The sequence below is a fragment of the Pleurodeles waltl genome, chromosome 3_1, assembly GCF_031143425.1.
Source record: "Pleurodeles waltl isolate 20211129_DDA chromosome 3_1, aPleWal1.hap1.20221129, whole genome shotgun sequence".
Taxonomy (NCBI): Eukaryota; Metazoa; Chordata; class Amphibia; order Caudata; family Salamandridae; genus Pleurodeles; species Pleurodeles waltl.
This window is the reverse complement of record NC_090440.1, coordinates 734,693,061-734,711,808: the sequence shown is the minus strand read 5'-3', so window position 1 is coordinate 734,711,808 and position 18,748 is coordinate 734,693,061. Positions and strand designations below refer to the sequence as shown.

Below are 18,748 nucleotides of genomic sequence, written 5' to 3'. Positions count from 1 at the left end.
CATGTCCAATAGTACAGTGGCTCTAAATAACTTGCTATGGGGCCACTGTTATTTTCACTGTTATGATAGATAGATAGATAGATAGATAGATAGATAGATAGATAGATAGATAGATAGATAGATAGAGGGAGAGAGAGATATTTCACTTTTAAAATTATTGTTCAATATATTGTGTAATAAAAGCATATATATATATATATATATATATATATATATATATATATATATATATATATATATATACACACACACACACACACTTACGAGTTGTAAGTGCATTCTTGAGGCAAGTAGAGAGTAGGAATAGTTGCCAGGTCTGTTGCCTAGCAATCAGGAGCTCCACAATTAGGCAGTGGCCAAGCAGCAGACCCGCCTACTCCCCAGAGATAATGCAGTTTGGGCCATGGTGGCTGGTGGTTCATTCCCGGCCCCGGAGTTTTCCAGAGGCCTTAAAGCAGATGTTCCGGTACCTTGAAGAGGAGAGAGGTGCACCCTACAAAAGTCCCTGCACTGATTGTCCAGGGCCGCCTCCCAGATGGATGCAGAGGGTGGCCATCATGAGCACAAACAGTATGATGCAATTGTTGCCGTCACTGTTACTGGGTAGGGGTGTCTAGCATCTAATATCTAGCATATTATGTCATGTTCTGGTAACTATTAGTGCTAACCTTTACTTTTGAACTTGTGAATTTCTGTGAAATATATTGTAAATCCCGTTGTTGTGGGCCATAATAGTTGTTAAAGACACTGAACTTACATTCTGTTCCCAATCTGCAAGTGGGGGCCTATCACAAGAAAGAGAGCCTTTAACAACCGGCAAAGGCCTATAATACTATACCTCACTGAAGGTTGAAAGTTCTAAATGAAAATGAAAGAAACAGACGGACAAACAATGTCATGCTGTAGCAGACCTCCTGTTCCGGCTATCACAGGCCCTGCCACTCCATTGTTTTGGAGGCTTCAACATTCCAGCGTTCTCATCTGTAATAAATGCTACCCTGTGCATGTCCAAACCTAGGTTCTATGTGTATTCGTCAGACAGGGTGTGGGTTGAAAGACTCACCAGGCCCACTGCCTATGGCCTATAGCTGGAGTTACAGGACAACTAATGGAAAAAGGAACTGAACGCCCAGGCAGGTTTTGTATAAAGACTAGGGCACTTTTTAGAACTACGCCCGTTACCGTGATTTCTGAGAGAACCTCTGCTTTCCCGCCTTTTTTTGGCAAATTTCCTGAATTGTCCGCCTATTTAACAATGAAAGTAATATTGCTTGCAATAAGAGTATTAATTTATACCCTCAATCCCGTTGTCAGCTGTCCGCGTGCTCCCTGCTAGTCACCATAGGATCATATTTGGAGGGGCAGAGTCAGCCTTGCCTCTTGCCGAGGTCGATAAAGGAAGCGTGGTGAGAAAGGCGACGGTACCTGCTGTTTGTGTAACTCTAGGAACTTGCGCGCTTCTAGCAGCTGACAACCAATTCAAAGCTGGCGCTGGTATTCCCTTGCCATTGGCAGGTGAGACCTTCCTGGTTGGACAGCGCCCATACAACTGTCCAGTCTTCGCCATGATGCCCGAACTACAAAATGTAACCACGGCGCTGCACTCGAGATGTTTCAGCAACAAAGAGACAGAAAGAGAGGAACCCCTGTGGTGTTGTAGCCCCACTCCCCGGAGGACCGTAAAAAAGCCACACGTGCTGTTCACTTAAGTTGTTAGCAAAATAGCTCAGAGGGCTAACGCACATAGTGCAACGCTGGAATTAAAACAAATGCAATGCATCTTCTGCAAAGCTGTGTGTACCTTTAAAGTAATGCAGCTTCTGTAGAGGTGTAGATATGTGTGCCATGAATGTAAAGTGTCGTCTGCGAAGTTGTGTGTACCTTTAAAGTAATGCAACTTATGCAGAGGTGTGTGCCAGAAGGTGATGTACCTTCTGCAAAGTTGTGTGTAGCGTGAAGGTAGTGCCCGTGTGCGTACCACGAAGATAACGCAACGCCTGAAGTACCGTGTGTGTAAAGTGAAGGGAATGAATGAATATCACATAAAGCTCTGTGTACCGTGAAGTTAACGCATCTTTGCACAGCTGCGCCTACTGTGAATGTAATGCGTGCAATGAAAAGTTGCATGTACCGTGCGGGTAATGCGTGTCGTGAAGGTAATGCGTCCCTCGCAAAACTGTACGTACAGTATCTGCGCAGCTAGTGTACCGGGCCACGACTTCTACTAAGGTGAAAGCAATGGAACTAAATGAAAGCTCTGTGTGTACCCGGCAGAGATCTGAGTGTACCCGAAGGTTGGGAACATTTATAATCTTTTCATCTATCTTAAATCTTAACTAACTACCACCTGTACTCATTACCTGAAGGTGGTTCCGTGTGCGACCTTGTTTATTTAATTATAGCACGTCACTTGTAGCGCTTGGAAACAGCAAGACGTCTGCTTGAAGCACTGTACAAAACAATGTCCTAACAGCATTACTAATATATCTGGTGACTTCACTCCCGGCTCGCCTTTGACTTAAGCGTTCAGTTGTGTTTAAATATGTGCCTTTTGGTGAGCAATATCGAAGCGAAATAGGGTATACTGTTGGACTGGAAGGTAGAACCAGGGTATCCTAGCAAAGCGCCTAGAAGGGATTCAGTTTACTTTAGCGCGCCATCCAAAACTCCAACATATGTACATAAACAAACAAGTGAAGCAGGTTGAGGCTTCAGGGAAGGGTGAACAGAGTATGGTGGGATGAACCCCATCTGAATAGTGGGTAAGAGCGAGTACAGTGGGATGTGTGAGTATCGGGATGAAAGAAGTTACTCCCCGGTACCGTACGTTATATGAACTGCGCACTTTTATGCTATTCTTAGGAGTCAGACGAAGGCACGGCCGTGGTTCCTGAACAGTCCCGCCATCTGTGCCCGTCCGGATGCGTCCTCCGGGCTGCGCTCCGGGGCCGGGCGGAGAGGCACTTGCGGGCGGCCGATCCCTCCTCAGCCCCCCAGCTCCCGCTCCCTGGGAGGGACCCCGGGCTGCTGGTGCCCGGCGCTCCCGCTCGCTTCTGCAACCTCTTCCAGCGGAGCTCCAACTCCTGGCCATTATGACGTCACCGGGGCGTGCGGGCCAATCAGGGCGGCTCTGGCCCGGGTATTAAGGGAAAGTTAGGGCACCGCCAGGCACCCTCCTTTTTCCTGTCACTGACATTTCAACTGGGCGGCGGATTCGGGGGTAGAAAGTGGAGATCAAACCTGCCAGTTAAAGGCGATCGGCAAATGAAAAGTGTTGGAGTCAGCAGAGCGTGCTCCCTCGCCGTGTCCGCGCCGCTTGTCGCAGGTAACCTTCAGAGCGCGATGTTTTTCATATTCTTGCAGCGGAGGGATGCTATTGTCACCTGGCGAGCCGAGAGTTTACTTTGCTGTTTGCTGTGTCTGTTTTACTCTGTGCTCTTTGGGGGCAAGCTCCTGTTTAGCTTTCCTCAGGTGAATGTTGTCCCCGGGCGTGCGAGGATGCGCCCGCAGTGTCGGCTGCTCTTTGAGCAGAGGTCTTTGTGGCCCAGTCCTGTCTGTGGCCTGCACTTTGGAGTTTTTGGAATGGTTTACTCATGTCACTGGACTGTTGTTTCAGTTTTCCCTGCTTTTATCAGACTGGCTGCAGGGCAGAGTATGCACAAGTTTCCGTGTGCATGTCAACTCCAAAAACGTATCAATATTGTATGCACTGCCGGGCACAGGATGGGATGAAAGAATGCGGGCCACATAGTTGGGCAGCGATTTAAACCTCAGGACCGTGTGATTTGAGCACTTCCTTAGCGAGACCTGATAATTACCGATTTTCAGTGAGGTAGGACACGGGGGTCGGGTTACAGGAGGCTGAGAGGCCATGGAGATGCAAGATGGGCAAGGTGCCCTGCTGGGAGCCGGAGCAGAGTCACTCGCCACCACTACACCCTAGAGGTGTATACTTGTGGGTGTATCTACGTGTTTCAAGTAGGGTATACGTGTACTGGACGAGAACCGGTGCTATGAATGATAAGGCTGATAGAAGTGTTTGTGTGTGTCCCTGTGTGTGACACTGACCACATATTTGCAATTCGAACCCCACCAATTTACTTAAACACGAACCGAGTGCTGTCTTGGCAGGAATGTGTTGCACAAACCGGTTTAAGTAACAAAAGACTCGGCGGCCCCAAATGACCGCCTGCCTGCTTTGCCAAATCCCAGGTTTTTTTTAGATTCAGGGATCATTTACCGCTCGGAACAGGTTTAGCGTTGACTTCACCGCTTACTAGCGCCACGGAGGTGCGTAATAATTTAACAGCGTCAAGGCGCTACCACACAGAAAGAAGTTTAGTAACAGCATCACTTGTTTACAGTGCCCGAGCCCGCCTTTGCAGAAAGAATGTTGTTTTGTGCAGAAATAAAAGAGAATTTCAGCCGCGCATCATTGTGATGTTAAAACGTACTAACGTAGTACTGAATCTCATGTTTTTGTTCTTTCAAGTCCCGGCGCCGCCTGGCATTCTGTGCGCGCAGAGGACGGAACTGTGCAGGTGTGCTACCTGGGGACACCCTGGCTGAGGTGCCACCTCCGGCGTGTGCCGGGGCGCTATAAAGCGCTCACACCGGTACCCAGAGGTACCCTGCCCGCCTTGCCTGCGGAGCACAGATGCACCGGAGAAGCACAGGCTCCTGATAGCTCCCCGACAGTCCCGGACCCTCCTCCCTCATTAGAAGCGTTCATGGGAGATTGTGTGTATCCAGCTGTCAGGCCGAGGGAAAGCTGTGACATAATTACCTCGGACCAGACAGTCCTCCGAGCCGGAGATTGCCAGCAGTTTACACCGAGGGCGATAAGGCGCATCCCCGCTAATGCCTCTGTCCCCGGCCTCGTCACCTGCCGGGCTCCGGACCGGGAGAGGGGCAGTGCCGCATGGAGGGAGGTGGGCGCCGGCATCTCCCCTCTTCCAACCAAGCGTGTGCAGCGACCCTTCCTGTATTCCTAGGTGCCTGTCACCGTGAAGGGAAACGGGGCCCTACGGGGGTGAGCACTTGGGTCTGGGATAAGACACTCTACGAGGGGGGTTGTCTGAGACGGGGTTTGGAGTCACTGAGACGGGGTTCCCCTTTCCATGGAAGGCTTCAAGCACCTTACCTGTGCTTCGAGGACCTGGTACATTAGGACGGTGTTAAAGGTTTATGAAATGACCGGAGCCCACGGTGATGAGGCGTAAATCCTCCGAGGTGCTTACGATCTACGGAACGGGCCTAGAAATTATGCGATTTGGTTAAGAAATATGAATTCGTTTTAAGAACTCTAAACTAGGGTTTAAAATCACCGGCGTGTGGATTTCCCGTTCACCAACAGTGTTTAAGGTCTCCAGTGCGCAGGTTAAAGAGTGCGGGACTAGGTATAGGCAGTCTACGGACGGGTTAAGTACCCCGGTAGTGTGTAAATAAACCCGGGAACTAGATGTAAGCTTTTAAAAGAAAGCCTTCTGAAGGCTGCGTGGTTCGTTAGAAACTGTGGCATATAGTTAGTGAATTCTAGGAGCGCCCGGGGCCGGTTAAAAATGTTGAGATAAGTATACTTTTTGGATGTACTGTAACATCTCTGCGGTTAGGTTAAAATATATTGTGTAAGACTGAATAATTCCTTTATAGGGGCTCAGAACTCCATGATTGATATAAACCTCGAGGAGCATGTATAAGCCTACTAAACGGTTTTAAAACCCCTAAAGTTGGGTTAAAATCTATGGATTGCGGCGTAAACATTGTCGGGCCCCGGGATTAAATGTATGGTGTAGGGCAGAAGTAACCAGGATGTTGTATAAACTCGTTATGGTTGGGCTAAAACTAATGTATATCTTTACGCTTCCTAGATAGGATGGGACTTGGTTAAAAACGAAGGCGTGTGCTCTCTAGATGCGGTTTATCAACTCTGGGTCGGTTAAAAAGTGTGACATAAGGTTTAAGCATATTAGGAGCGCGCGGCTTAAAAATTCTGGGACAAAACGAAGGTAGGCACCTCGAGCAGTCTAGCTGATTCCTGCTTTAAGCATCCTGGGTGCTGTTTCAGCTCTCTGGTGCTGCTCAAACCTAAGGCGTGCAGTTTAAGCACTCTGGGCGTGGTTTAACATCTCTGAATTTGAGCTGAATGTAGGCCTGCAGTTATAGCATTCTAAATGCGGTTTAAGCACTCTGGGAGCGGTTTAAGACTTCTGAGTTTGGGGTAAATGTAGGCATACAGTTTGGGCATTCTAGATGCGGTTTAACCACTCTGGCAGCGATTTAAGGTGAATGTGTGTTGGGTACATGTAGGTGTACAGTCTGGGAAGTGTAGACACGGTTTCAGACCGTTGTATTTAGGGTAAATAAAGGGATAAAGGAGGGACATTCTGGATACGGGTTAAGCGCCCTGGTATTGGGGTAATTGCAGGTACATAGTGTGGGCGTTTTAGAACCGGTGTCCGACCATTGGCTGGGATTAAACGCTCTGAGATAAGATATAAGAATTCTGCTGTTAGCTTGGCTTTCGGTGGCGTTTAAGAGCCATGTGATGGGGTTTATTTCATACATCTCTGGCGCCCACACTGCCAGGCTGCTTCGGACGCTGTGTTACGCTGCTGTGTGCCGTGGCACGGCCAGTGCCTCTGACCTGACAGCGCCAGGCGCTGTAATTGAAAATATATTTCTGCGGGCTGTTCTCACAGATATCAGGGGTCCAGGCCTTTCATCCCCCTCTGCTGCCGGTGTTCTCCAGGCGCTAATAAAACTCGCCTTGAGCTCCTTAGCGCCTTTATAAGCAGGCAGATTAGCGGTTCCAGGGGGTTTGCAACAGCTTGCCCAATCAATAGCTTGTAAGACGCCTGTCGGGGATACCCTCTCATTCTTCCCACGAAGCCAATCCAACGCCCGTTCACGTCTGTGCAGGCACTCGGCCCTCTTCCCAGCAGCCCACGCCGCCCTCCTGCAAACCACTGCGAAATAAAGGCACACAAAACGCCGGGGCCCCGGCAGCGGGGACCACAACCCCACACGGAGGAAAGGCATGGCGCTTGTTGGTGCCAGGCCAGCGCCGCCACAGAAGGGTTAAAGGGCGCCCGAAGTTTCCCCAGATTGTTGGTAAACTGGAATTCACTCGGTGTCCGCTGCATTCGAGGTCTCAGAGAGTGTTCCCGGCACACGAGCAGGCATCCCGTGTCCCGCAGGCACACGCACCGTGGGCGCACACGTCAGGAGCCGCGTGTGTCTGCTCGCTCAGACCCGACTGGACAAGGCGACTTAAAGCGTTTTTCTGGATATTAAAAAAGGTGGCTGGCAGAGCGGATGTTAATGTAAAGAGACGGGCCGGGGGCACCGGCAGCCCACCTCCTGTAGAGGAGGATCTCCACATTGCACACGCACACACAAGCGCACAGAAGCGCACCGGGGAATGCCTCTCCCGCAGCCTCCGTGAGTGCAAAGTACATGCACAAAGCACCACACAAATAAAGCGTCACCTGTTGTGAGAGAGTCCACTTTTAATTTAGGGGAAAGACGATCCGGATTGTTGAGCACTGAGAATTAACAATTCATCTTGTTTGCAGAGAAATACCAGAATGTGTAGGGAGCACTGGAAGAACAGTATTTGTGAAGAAACAAGAAAAACAAACATATTACTGAGCCGGGCAACTCGCAAAATGGCAGAGTACAAAAGGCTGTTGGTAGTATTTTTACTCGTGACAGAATTTATACAAATTAAATCTTGTACAGCAGATATTGGTTTCTACAAAGAGGCACGAGGCCAGCCTGCACGTCGCGTGGTCTTTATTTGCTTTTAACTAGAATTGCATTTCTGTGCACTGAAGCATAGGGGCTCGGTGCCCAGTCAACCTGCCCAAGAGCCACGCGCGCGCGTGTGTAAGGTTGGGACACTCAGTGCTGCGTGTACAACACGTTTAGCACAACAAACTCAGTCACGATGTTTCACTTGAGCCAGTCTGCCAAGAATCAAATTGTAAGCGCAAATTCTATTCCCAGCACAAGACCGCAACATTTCATTATTCCCACATAAATGTAGACAAATTTGAAATATTTCAGCAGTGGCTTAAGATATAGTGTAGAAGAGCAAATAGAAGTATACTCACATAATTCAAATCATAATTCAGAATATTCTCGCCCACACCCTTCAACAGGACCTCAAGCTTTAATATACTGTTTGTTATTATTTAGTCTACATTGCTTAGCACCCAAGCAGCTGTTCGGTGGGAGGAGGGGAGGTAAGTACAAGGAGGTTCTGAAAGATGCCTGTAAGTGATGCTGTGGTGTCCAGCCTTTCTGGAGAGGGCACACTGGTGACCAAAGACGCCCCTGCGAAGGGCTCCCTTCAAAATGGCGGCCCGCGCAGAGGCTGCCGGGAGTTTGCAATGGCTCCTGCGTCTCCGGCCTGGGCAGGTACATTTCACACAGCGACTAGATCACTGCAGCCAGACTCACAGGCCGCTGCCACTTCGCGGGCCCCCACTGGCACATTCTTGGGGCGCTGTAAAACGGCCTTTCACTCGCTTTTATTTCAACTCTTCTCTTTTTTCTTTTCGTTTTTTTTCTTGGCTTCTAAATCTGAAGCTCCCGTTCGTCTTGATAAATCAGTAGCAGGCCATGCAGCCAGCCTCCTTTTGTGGTTGCTTTCTGCTTACAAACCCCCTCCCACACACCCCCACTCCTCAGACCGCCCCTTCCTTTGGGATGACGTCAGAGGCATTCACCCTCCCCTCCTCTTTATCATTTTTTTAGATAAAACTTTTTGGGGAGGGGACACAAAGCCCACTGTGCCCCGAGGCGAAATAGCTCCCTGATTAGTGTCCCTTTCGGAGCCGAGGCATTAGACACTGCTAATCCCAGCGGCGGCTAATTGAGCGCTTGTAGAAATAATATATGAGATTTCTTCTCCTTTGCCCGGAGAACATATCAAAGTTTTTTTCCCACCTTTTCTTTTGCTCTTCTATAAGCGGACGGGTGTAAAAAAAGCTCCTTTTGATTTCCATGTTGCAAAGGACTTGGCTTTTTTTCCTGCTGAAAGGGACCATCGTTGAATGTATTCCGTCTCCTGCAAAATTGCTTCTGTACTCAAGGAACTTTCTTCAAATACACGGAGATTATTTTGGCCTTTTTATCATTTAAAAAAAACAAGGAACCAGGCGGCGTTGGGTTTTTTCGTGAAAAGTTGTGGAGCTGTTTTGGGGAAGAAGGCGCCTGTCGCTTGGAGCGCGGAGGGCACAGGTTGGTGTTTTGTGTGCGTGGTTGGTTGCAGCTGCTGCTGGCGGTGCGCTTAGTGTTGGCACTCAATACTCTCTCGCTCTGTGACTTCGAAAAGCAAAGTGTTTAAGGCTCGCGTTTCACTGACTGTGACAGACCTCAGCGAGGCTGCCTCTGGTTTGGGTTTATTTCAGTGGAGGTTTGCGGCTGTTTCTTGCAAACGGCACTTTTTCCGTGTCTTTTAACAACCTGCAAAGAGGGTTTTTATTTCTTTTGGGGATGTGATTGATGCGCCTGCATTTCACAAATGCTAATGGCCGAGGCCTGGCCCCTGAGCCTGCATTCAAATGACTAGAGGGAGCGGCGAGGGAGCGAGAGGCCGGGCCGGGCCCCCTGAGCGCATGTGGGCGCACTGGGCCGCACCACGGCGTGGGGAGCAGGGTGGCATGTTTCGGCGTCACTCGGGTTTCATGTGAACCACACTAATTAGTTCTGGGGAAGCGTGTGTAGGAGTATAGGTAAACGGTGTGTGTAGGGGGTAAAGCGAGTACATGTAGGTGGGTGGCTTCTCATGGAGAGTGTGAAGGAGTAAACGATGTTTGTGGGTAAAGTGAGTTCATAAGGATGGGTGGCTTCTGGCTGAGTGTGTGAAAGAGTATGGGTAAACGGGGTGTGAGTGGGTAAAGTGAGTACACACCGGTGGGTGATTTCTGATTGAGTGTGTGAAGGAGTATGACCAAACAGTGTGTGTGAGTGTGTAAAGTGACTACGTACGGGTAGGTGGTTTCTGGCTGAGTGTGTGAAAGAGTATGGGTTAACGCTGTGTGAGTGGGTGCAGTGAGCTGGGGTGAGCTTCTGGTCGGTGTTGCGGGGGGGCTGAATACTGGAGAATGTTTCGGATGAGTGAATATTTTTGGAGGATATCTGGTAGTTCTTGGAGTGAGAGTACTTTTGTGGGTACCTCGCTCTAGCCGGTGTCCCACACTGCATTACCAGGACCCGAGTATTCCTACCCTCTGCCGCACAGAGCTAGTTTTACAACATCCAGGTTGTCGGTGATGTCTGGGAGCGGAGAGAGCCGGAAGGCGCTAGGCAGGGGCTTCTACAGAGCCGCGGGGGCTGGGGAAGAGTCGGTCATATTTGGCTGGCTGGTACCCAGCCCTACCAGCTTTCTAAATGTACTGACAAACACCAAATACACCACCCAAAGGGGATGACCCGGGCAACCCCAGGAGGGTATGGGGGAGCTGCAGTGTGTTGTGGGAGGACGCTCTGAGGGGCATGTCCCGCTCCTACTGGAGGGAGTCGTCACTGGAGCTCCCGGAGTTCTTCTGGGTGGGGGTTATTGGTGCGTATTGGGGCGCTGTGAGGGGCATCTCGCGGGTGTTTTTAGAGGGATTTGTGCGGTCATCTTGTTATTTAGGGGTGTAGGGGGACCTTGGGGGCATCTCCCCTGTGTCAATGGCCCGTCTCTGGGGGCATATTGGTCAGGATGGGGTTCCTGTGTTACTGAGGGGCATCTCGCAAGTGTTACTAGAGGAAGCGTTGGGGGGCATGTAGATGCTATTGGGGGCACCTTGAGGGTTTGCGGGGGAGGAATTTCGGGGGGGGGGGGCATCTCCCAGATGGTATTACTCCGTCTCTGGAGCATCATTTCAGGATGGGGGTTCTTGTGGTGTTGTTGGGAGGGGGTATGAGGGTCATCTCGCGATTGTTATGAAAGGGCGCTCTGTGGGCACCTTGGTGTTATTGGGGGCATCTTGGTGTTATGTAGGGGGGCCTGGGGGGCATCTCCCACATGGCATTAGTCCGTCTCTGGAGCATCATTTCAGGATGGGGGTTTTGGTGGGGGGGGGCTATGAGGGCCATCTCGCGAGTGTTATTAGGGGGAGCTCTGGCGGTCTCATTGTGTTTCTGGGGAGGGGGGGCAGCGGCATCTCCCGGTGATCCTGGTGGGGGCCGCCGCTCCAGCCCTCTCCAGTGCCGGGATGACAGCGCGTGACGGTCCCGGGGCTCATTATCCGTCTCCCATTGAGAGGCCCTTTCAGTGGCGGCCACGCTGCCTGGCAGAGTCGTTTGTCTCCTCATTGTAGTGAGCTGCAGAATGCAACGCCTGTCAGGGCCCCTCATTCACCCCCAGGATACTTTATTGATGAGCTCTGACTTTTAGCACTTTTCACATGTCACGAGAAGTCAAGTGTATCCTCCAACGGCTCCATTCTACCCTCTCCGCCTTCAAAGTCCGCTTCTGGCTGTCTGTCCGCACGCCTGTCCGGGTTCGCCTCCGAGCACCCCGCGGGCAGCCTTTGGGAAGCGGCGAATGGGACACCCTCAGCTCGGCCTGGTGCTCCCTGTGTAACCCAGAGTGCGTGAGCCGAGGGGAGGCTTTGGGGTGCACTGAGGTGTGCCCTAATAGTCGGCCATTCAACAAATGACGCTGTGGTGTGTGGTCAGCACAAGAGAGTCATTGACTAACTTTCCACGGGTCCTCGGCGGCCCTGGCTCAGGAGACCAGCAACAAAGCAGGCGGGCCGAGGGCCCAGACACCCCTGGGCGTCCGCGGCTCCCCGTTACCCGTGGTGGTAAAATGTGGGGGACCAGCAGAGCAGGAGGCGGACTGTGCGTGCCCGCTCACTTGAGTCGGAGTCAGGCTCCCTTTATGAAAACAAAAAACAAAATCGTGGCTCCTCGCGCCTAAATAGAGAAAGTCATCGTTTGCAGAACATGGAAGCTGTGAAGAGGGTAGACAAGCTCTTGGTCAACAAACGGCACGTGGGGAAAGTTTGTGGGAAAGTTTTCAAGGACACTCCAGAGCCCCGGCAAGAGCTCTCAATACACAGAGTGGAGTGTGTATTTACTTTGCACTTTCTAGTGGCTGCGCTCCCGCCCCCGCCCCCCCAACCACCACCACCATCTCCCCCCCTCAAGCCCCGCCTCTCTCCCCCCATGGGCAGCGGAGGGGGTTACACGCCATGCTTGGATGGCTGAGGGCGATTCACAGTTTACAAAGCGCCTGTCTTACACATATTTACGCCTTTTACATGTGAATGTTGTTTTGTTTATCTCTATTGTCAGGGCCAGGGGGCTTGCTGTTTGAATGCAAATCCATCGCCCCCACACAAACTTTCCCTACAGCAGCAACACAGCCACATGCATACTGTGGTGGGGGACTTTATTACCCACCAGAGCCCTTTTTAAGCAGTATTAAGATAACATTTTTCTTACAAAACAGCGGATGGCGTTTGGATAACCAGACGAAGCTTTGGCAGCTTGTGGGAAGCTGGTGCGTTTATAAAAAAAAAAAAAAAAAACACTCTGGGGTGGCCCTACCCTTGAGGGTCGCGCCGCGGCACTCTGTTGTACAAGGCACGGGGCCGTGCAGCTCGGCGACTACCGAGGGGGGGACAGGTCGAACCGTAGCCACATTCAGGCGGAGGAGCCAATTGAGGCAGGCGGAGGAGCCGGGCGGCCAATGGGCGCCCAGGAAGCGCTGGCAGCGCTTTGCATAAAGCACTATTTCGTGTGTGAGCTGGAGCAGAGGATTTGCATGTGTGGAGTGATTAGCGGGTTTGAACAGCGAGCCCCGGGCCGGCCCTCTCCCGCTCCGGCTGAGGCGCAGGAGGAAGTGCGCTCCTGCGGACGGTGGCAGAGGCTGATGGGCCGCTGGAAGCGCAGGGGGAGGCGCGGGGGGAGGCGAGCGGGGGCGCCCAGCCACTGAGGCACTGGAGCCATCGGCCGTCAGCAAAGGTGCGCGCACAGCACACACACCGCACCCCCGCACTCTTCACTGTCAATCTCTGTCTCCTTCCCAGGAACCCAGCCTCCTCTGCGCCCCAGCACAGCCTCTTGTACCCACCGGCGGGCACCAGCCTCCCGTGCCCAGCTGCCAGTGCAGCCCGGGACAGCATGCCTCGTAAAGGTGAGTGCGTCTCCGTGCACACTCTGCAATGTGTACTGAGGGCCTTGGGGAGGGAAGGGTGGCTCAGAGGTTCCCAATCTTAGCTACTCCGCTGGCCCCTCCACGGAGACAGGTGGCCACGCAGGGGTTGGCGGCAGACCAGGCTATTGGGGTGAACGTGGTAGAAAGGTCTCCGGGAAGGGGGCGCAGACGGCGTTACATGTTGGTCAGCGGCCTGGCTTTAGTTGTCACCCCCCCCCCCCTCTTTTTCATGTTCGGTACCTTTCTTATGATCGAGTTGATGTGTTGGCTTGTGGAGTGAAAGTGGCCCCCGGGCACAGTCTGCTGTAGAAGGGTGTCACGCGCAGGTGTCACTCATCACTTACCTGTGTCCACAAAACTGCAGAGGTGGGAAGAATCTTGTTAGGCCACGAGGGTGGTCTGCGGGATGGGCTGTAGATTGTGGCCTGTCGGGTGGAGAGGGGGTCTGCGTGGGGGGGGGAAGGGGGGGGTGAAACTGACAATCTAGCTGAACCTGTCAACACACGAACAAGACCTTCTCGATTAAAAAAAAATCAAAAACAAATACACTTGCAGAAAGTGTGGGTCAAACTGTCTCAATGTGCACTTGGGAGAAAAACTGACCTCGTTCTCCTCTGGACATTTTAATATCAATATTTCCAGTCTATAATTTTCCGTTCTAGAAAAGTGCTGAAGGTAATTAAAAACAAGGCCCCGTGCACTTTTGTCGCTGACGCTTCTGATGAATTTCCTGTGGTGTATTCACCATGGAAGTGCATTTGGTCACAGCGTGAGTGTTATTTTGTGCCCGAGTCTATGCCTCAAGGCTCACTGATAACAGGTTGGTGGGCAGCTTTCTCCCACGAGCAGCAGCTAATATTATGAGAACCAGCTTTTACTAACACACTCAAAGGAAGGGGGGGTTTACTTTCCTTAATTACTCTCTTTCCAGCCATTGAAAACTCAAAATTCAGATTTAGAAAACAAGGCAAGCGGGCAGTGTATTTAAATATAACAATATGTTCAAAAATGTTTATCTACCATTTCAGATTGAGAGATAAATAAATTGCTGGTCAGCTCCCATGTTTCTTGAGACACTAAAGAACTCGTTTAGTCAGATATTAAATGTCACATAAAAAAAAAACATTGCCTTCGCCCTTCACTGTAAAGATGAAGAAAGCGAAATTCCAGTTAATTGCCAGAATAATAGCAAGAATTGCTTCGATTCGCCAAAGAAATACGTGATTTTGCCTTGCCAACGGCGTTTGAGTTCACACACACTTTGCTTGTTCGCGGCTAGACGAAAACTCGGAGAAGTGTTCACCGGGCACAAACAAAATAGAACACGGCGCAGAAACCCGCAGGCGGTGTCTGGAGCCATTGTGCGGAAACATTTGCGGGTTTCCCTGACTTCAACGGTGGTCCCCTCGCGTGTTTCTTTGCCCTTTCAGTTCCCCGGGAAAGTTTTACTAGAAAAGTTTCACAACAGAAAGCAAAACTCCAGGCTTGAAAAACGAGAGTGGTCCAGATAAAGTAAATGACATCCTCATATTCCAAAGAAACCATGTGCCGGTGGGGGAGAGTTTGGCAAAGTTATGTGGCTGTATTAAAACTTTTCGTTTGTGGTGGGAGACAAAGCATGGAAACGCTCTTGGCGCGGCTGGACGGGCTCTCGGGGTGTGTGCATCTTCCCAGGACGTGGCTGGTATATTAAACCGCGAGAGGAGCTGGGCTTGACTTTAGAGGGGCAGATTTGCCAGGCACAGCTCTGTTGATATTCAGGTGGCTGTCAGAGCTGTAAATGTTTGTCACTCGGCGGGCAGGGAAGGAAGCGCCGCCTGATGTTTATTTCGTCTTCAGACGGCTACAAACTACTTGCGGCACAAAGGTTGCATGCGGCTGAATGTGTTAGCCGCCAGGCCCGTCAGAAAGCAGAAAGCAAAAAAAATTAATATTCATTATAGAGCGCAAAGGAAACGGGAAGGGGTATTCTCCTATTCCTCTCTCTAAAAGAGAGGAGAAAATGAAGGCTGGGACGATACCATGACTTCACCGCCTCCCCTTCTTCTCCGCAACCCGTCTGAATGGGCCCCTTTCTTGCGATTGTCTCTTCCCAATTGAGCGCCCCGCTGGGCTGTTGTATCTTTTTTACAACCCCTAACAACGCGCACCAGTAACACAATTACCCCCAGATATTTATAACGAGAAATTACTTTTCTATCTGCGAGAAATGGGGGGAGGGTGGGGTAACCTGAGGCTCTGTGGGCCCGGGCAGGGCCCTCTTTGTGGCCTGAGGAGGGGGGCCCGGTCCCGGGCGCTTTTTGGGGGCCGTGTTGCTGGTCGGGGAGACGGGGTTGGTGCTCTCTGGGGTCTGGGCAGGGGAGGCAGAAAGGGGGCTATTGTTCGCTTTCTGTCGCCTTTGTGGGGCGGTTCTCACCCCCTCCTGTTTCTACTTTTTAGAGCACTGAGGCGAGGTAGCCAGCGTGTGTCATTGCACAGCGAGGAGCTAACGACCGGCAGCGGAGAGGGGGCCGAATCTGAGCACCGCAGACCGGCAGCCATGAGGGTGAGGAGGGAAGGAGGGGGCGCCTTGAGGCATGCATGAAGGGCCAGGAGCTGGGCGGCCGTGCACGAGACAGCCTGCGCCAGCCCGCTGCTCTGCAGTGCCCACCCCACAGAGTGGGCAGCACTGCACCGTCAGCACCAGTGAACCCCACACACGCGCGCGAGACCCCCACCGCCCCAAACACACTCCCTACCCTTCGAGTCAAGCCTCACCGTGGTTAAAATAAATGAGAACCTCACGAGTTTTCCACCAAGGCCCTTTCACACATATAGGTATTTTTCTCTAAATCAATTTAAGTAACTTTTTAAAGATGCCCAGCCTCGTCCCGCTCCCATTGTAGCGCGCTCTCCGAAGTTCCAGGACTTTACGCTGCGTGATTTTTTTTTTTAATTTGGCCCAGAGGGAAGGTATTTTTATTTTAATACCATTTTTTTTGTTTTGTCCTAGAGGGAAGACTTTAAGTAGAGGCAAGCAGATGTGTGAGCCCTTTAATTGCATGACAAGACAGCCACCCCACATTTCAGGCAAGTGCAAAAGGAAAGCATCGCTGCGCTACCTTGTTGTTTCAGCTACTCGTACAATCAGGCCATGGGAAGGGAAGCGAGGGCGCAAACTGGGCCTGGAGACTGAACTGCACCTGCTAAGCGCTGCAAGCTCAACTGTCTTTAAAACACTAAAGATACAATTTTATTAACCCTAGATGAACAACGACTGCCTACACGAAAAATAATATTAGTTTGAAAAATAAATCAAATGCTCACACTTGAGATGCGCTTTGTAGCTGGAACATGGCATTTACCAAAATTAAAAAATGTTAATTTTCTCACTGATAGGACTACATAAGGGAGACACAAGGGATTGCGCTGGAGCAGTTCAACATGCAGAACAGTAAGTTATCCATTTTGTATTTCATGATGAGTTATCAAAAAGTTAAAATGTCTAAAACAAAGCATTCATCCTTGGCTAAAAGTATTTTGTTGAATTACTTTTCACAAAATGCATTGAGTATTTCGGGAAGGGCGTGTGTGTTTAAGGATTTTCCAGTTGACTTGCAATGCTGTCTAATATGGACAGATATGTCTGTGCAAACAGAATAAAAACAGACGTAGCCGCGGAGTGACGTTTTGCCCTACATGTTGTTTAATTGAGGCTCTTGGCGTGTTGTCTTCCGGGCATTTTGAGGTTTACACGTGGAGGTGCGTAGACGATTTGCAAGAGGGCGCTCCCTAATCTGAAGTCGTTGCAATTATGCCTGACTCAGTGGCCTAGCTATGTTCCCAGCACAGGTTGTCTTTGTTTGGGCGGTTGTGTTTTTTTTTCCCTTCAAAGTGTTGTGAGGTGAAAAGTTCACGAGCCCGGTATGGCGTGCGGCTTGCTCTGCAGAGAGCGCATGTCTCACAGGGCTGAGGCGGCGGCCTTTGGGGGTGGAGGGGCGCTGCGTGAATTGATTTTGGCAGTGCAGAGTTGTAAACAAGGTTATATAAGTATCCAACAACAGAGTGGGTGCTGCAGGGGTGGAGAGGCCTCCCCCTAACTCGAATTCTACCGTACTGGAAAGTCAGAGTTTGTAGGCCTCAATGTTTACAGACCTGAATGTTTATATCCCTCAAAGTTTACAAACCTGAAGGTTAACGTTCTGCAAAGTTTACTGACCTGAATGTATACTGACTACAATGATTAGAGGCCTCTAATTTTGCTGGTGTTAACCTTTTCTGGCTTTAATGTTTACTGGGCTCGAGGTGTACCGGCGGAAATGTTTACTGGCCTAAAAGTTTTTGTGCCTCAAAAATGTCCCTGCTTCAGAATCCATGTTTATTGCCTCATCTTTCCGTGGCAAAGTCGGTCTGGGGCCGCATGGCGGTGGGAACGCCCAGGACGAGATTCTGTGGCACTGTGAAATCTGCATCTGTGAGATGTCTTGTAATTAAGTATAGTTTGAACTGGAGAAATACACACTACGGAGTTATTAGAAGGGCGCCTCCTCACTACAAGTGGAAGTACTGCTTGTGTGGTGAAATAGTAGCAACATGGCACCCCACACACACACAGGACTCGAACCTGCGATCCTTTTCGCTCAAGTAGTGTTTTAGCCTCCAAGAAAGGGACTTTTAAAATGCATTTTCAAAAATAAAGCTGACGTGAACAATAAAATGTGCTGCCCTGACTACGTACAATTGCTGGCCGTTTGTGTGTGCACAAGTTGACACTGTGTTATGTGGGTCGAGGGACGCTGTAAAGGTCAGACAAGGGCTTTCCTGCCTCCCTGCGCTGCCTGCTGCTCCGGGCGTCACTTCGTGTGGGGTTTCAAGGGCCCCTTCCTTGGCGGACTGCGCTCTGCACGGTAAAAAATAAGGATATCGCGTTGCAGAGCTGAAGCAAACAAAATAACTGGGCGGGGGATCTCCTTACAGGGGGCGCTGCCGGGGCCTGCAGGTGTGCGGAGCAGCACGGTGGCCCTCTCTGTGTGCACACTTCCTGTGCACCTAGGCCCGGTCCGCCAGAACACGAGGCAGAGGACTTGCGGTGCCTAACTTGTAAAATAATAAGTGTCAGTGCCAAAGTTTTGCTCACGGGCCCCAATGTCGGGGTGCGAATACCAAGGCAGTGTGGTCTTGATTGCACCTCACGTCCCCTGCATTCATCATTAGACCCCCAGCCTCTTTATCTCACTCTTTGAAGCTCTCTTACATTCTCACTTTATTTGCCACTGTTTCTCGGCTGTCTTTCGCTTCCGTTCCTCCTTTTGTGTCTGTCTCTTTCTTGCTTTGGCTCAAGTCAGATGAGGAAAAACAAGTGCTGGTCCCCAGAAATGACTATTTGTTGCCCCCCAGCTCAAATTAAGCACTGGAACTACGACCCCAGCAGCAGGAGTTGTAAGGAAGGTTACTGTGTGTGTGAGAGGCAGCTGTAGTCCGTCCTCTCTGTTTACGCCCAGTGTGCACAGGGGCTTAGAGTGCATGACATCATGCGCACAAAATGACAGCACCGAGGACCCGCAGACCCGGGCAGAAAGGAGTCTGGTCCCTAAGGCTGTGTTG

General features: G+C 50.8%; 1 protein-coding gene across 16 annotated transcripts in view; it reads left to right on the top strand.

The window, feature by feature from the left end:
- Window positions 1–3,183: 3,183 nt before the first annotated feature.
- PAX6 (paired box 6) overlaps window positions 3,184–18,748 on the top strand; it is a 50,437-nt gene continuing 34,872 nt past the window's right edge. The window contains exons 1-5 of one of the 16 annotated variants that reach the window (XM_069223497.1): window positions 3,184–3,325; window positions 13,038–13,144; window positions 15,605–15,710; window positions 16,158–16,234; window positions 16,544–16,598. In XM_069223497.1, coding sequence (XP_069079598.1) covers window positions 16,589–16,598 — 10 coding nt within the window. In that variant the 5' untranslated portion in view covers window positions 3,184–3,325; window positions 13,038–13,144; window positions 15,605–15,710; window positions 16,158–16,234; window positions 16,544–16,588. Of the gene's footprint in view, window positions 3,326–8,766; window positions 9,250–12,542; window positions 13,145–15,604; window positions 15,711–16,157; window positions 16,235–16,543; window positions 16,599–18,748 lie in introns of those variants that run through there. The other 15 variants (XM_069223495.1, XM_069223492.1, XM_069223502.1 and 12 more) reach the window with 15 other exon arrangements.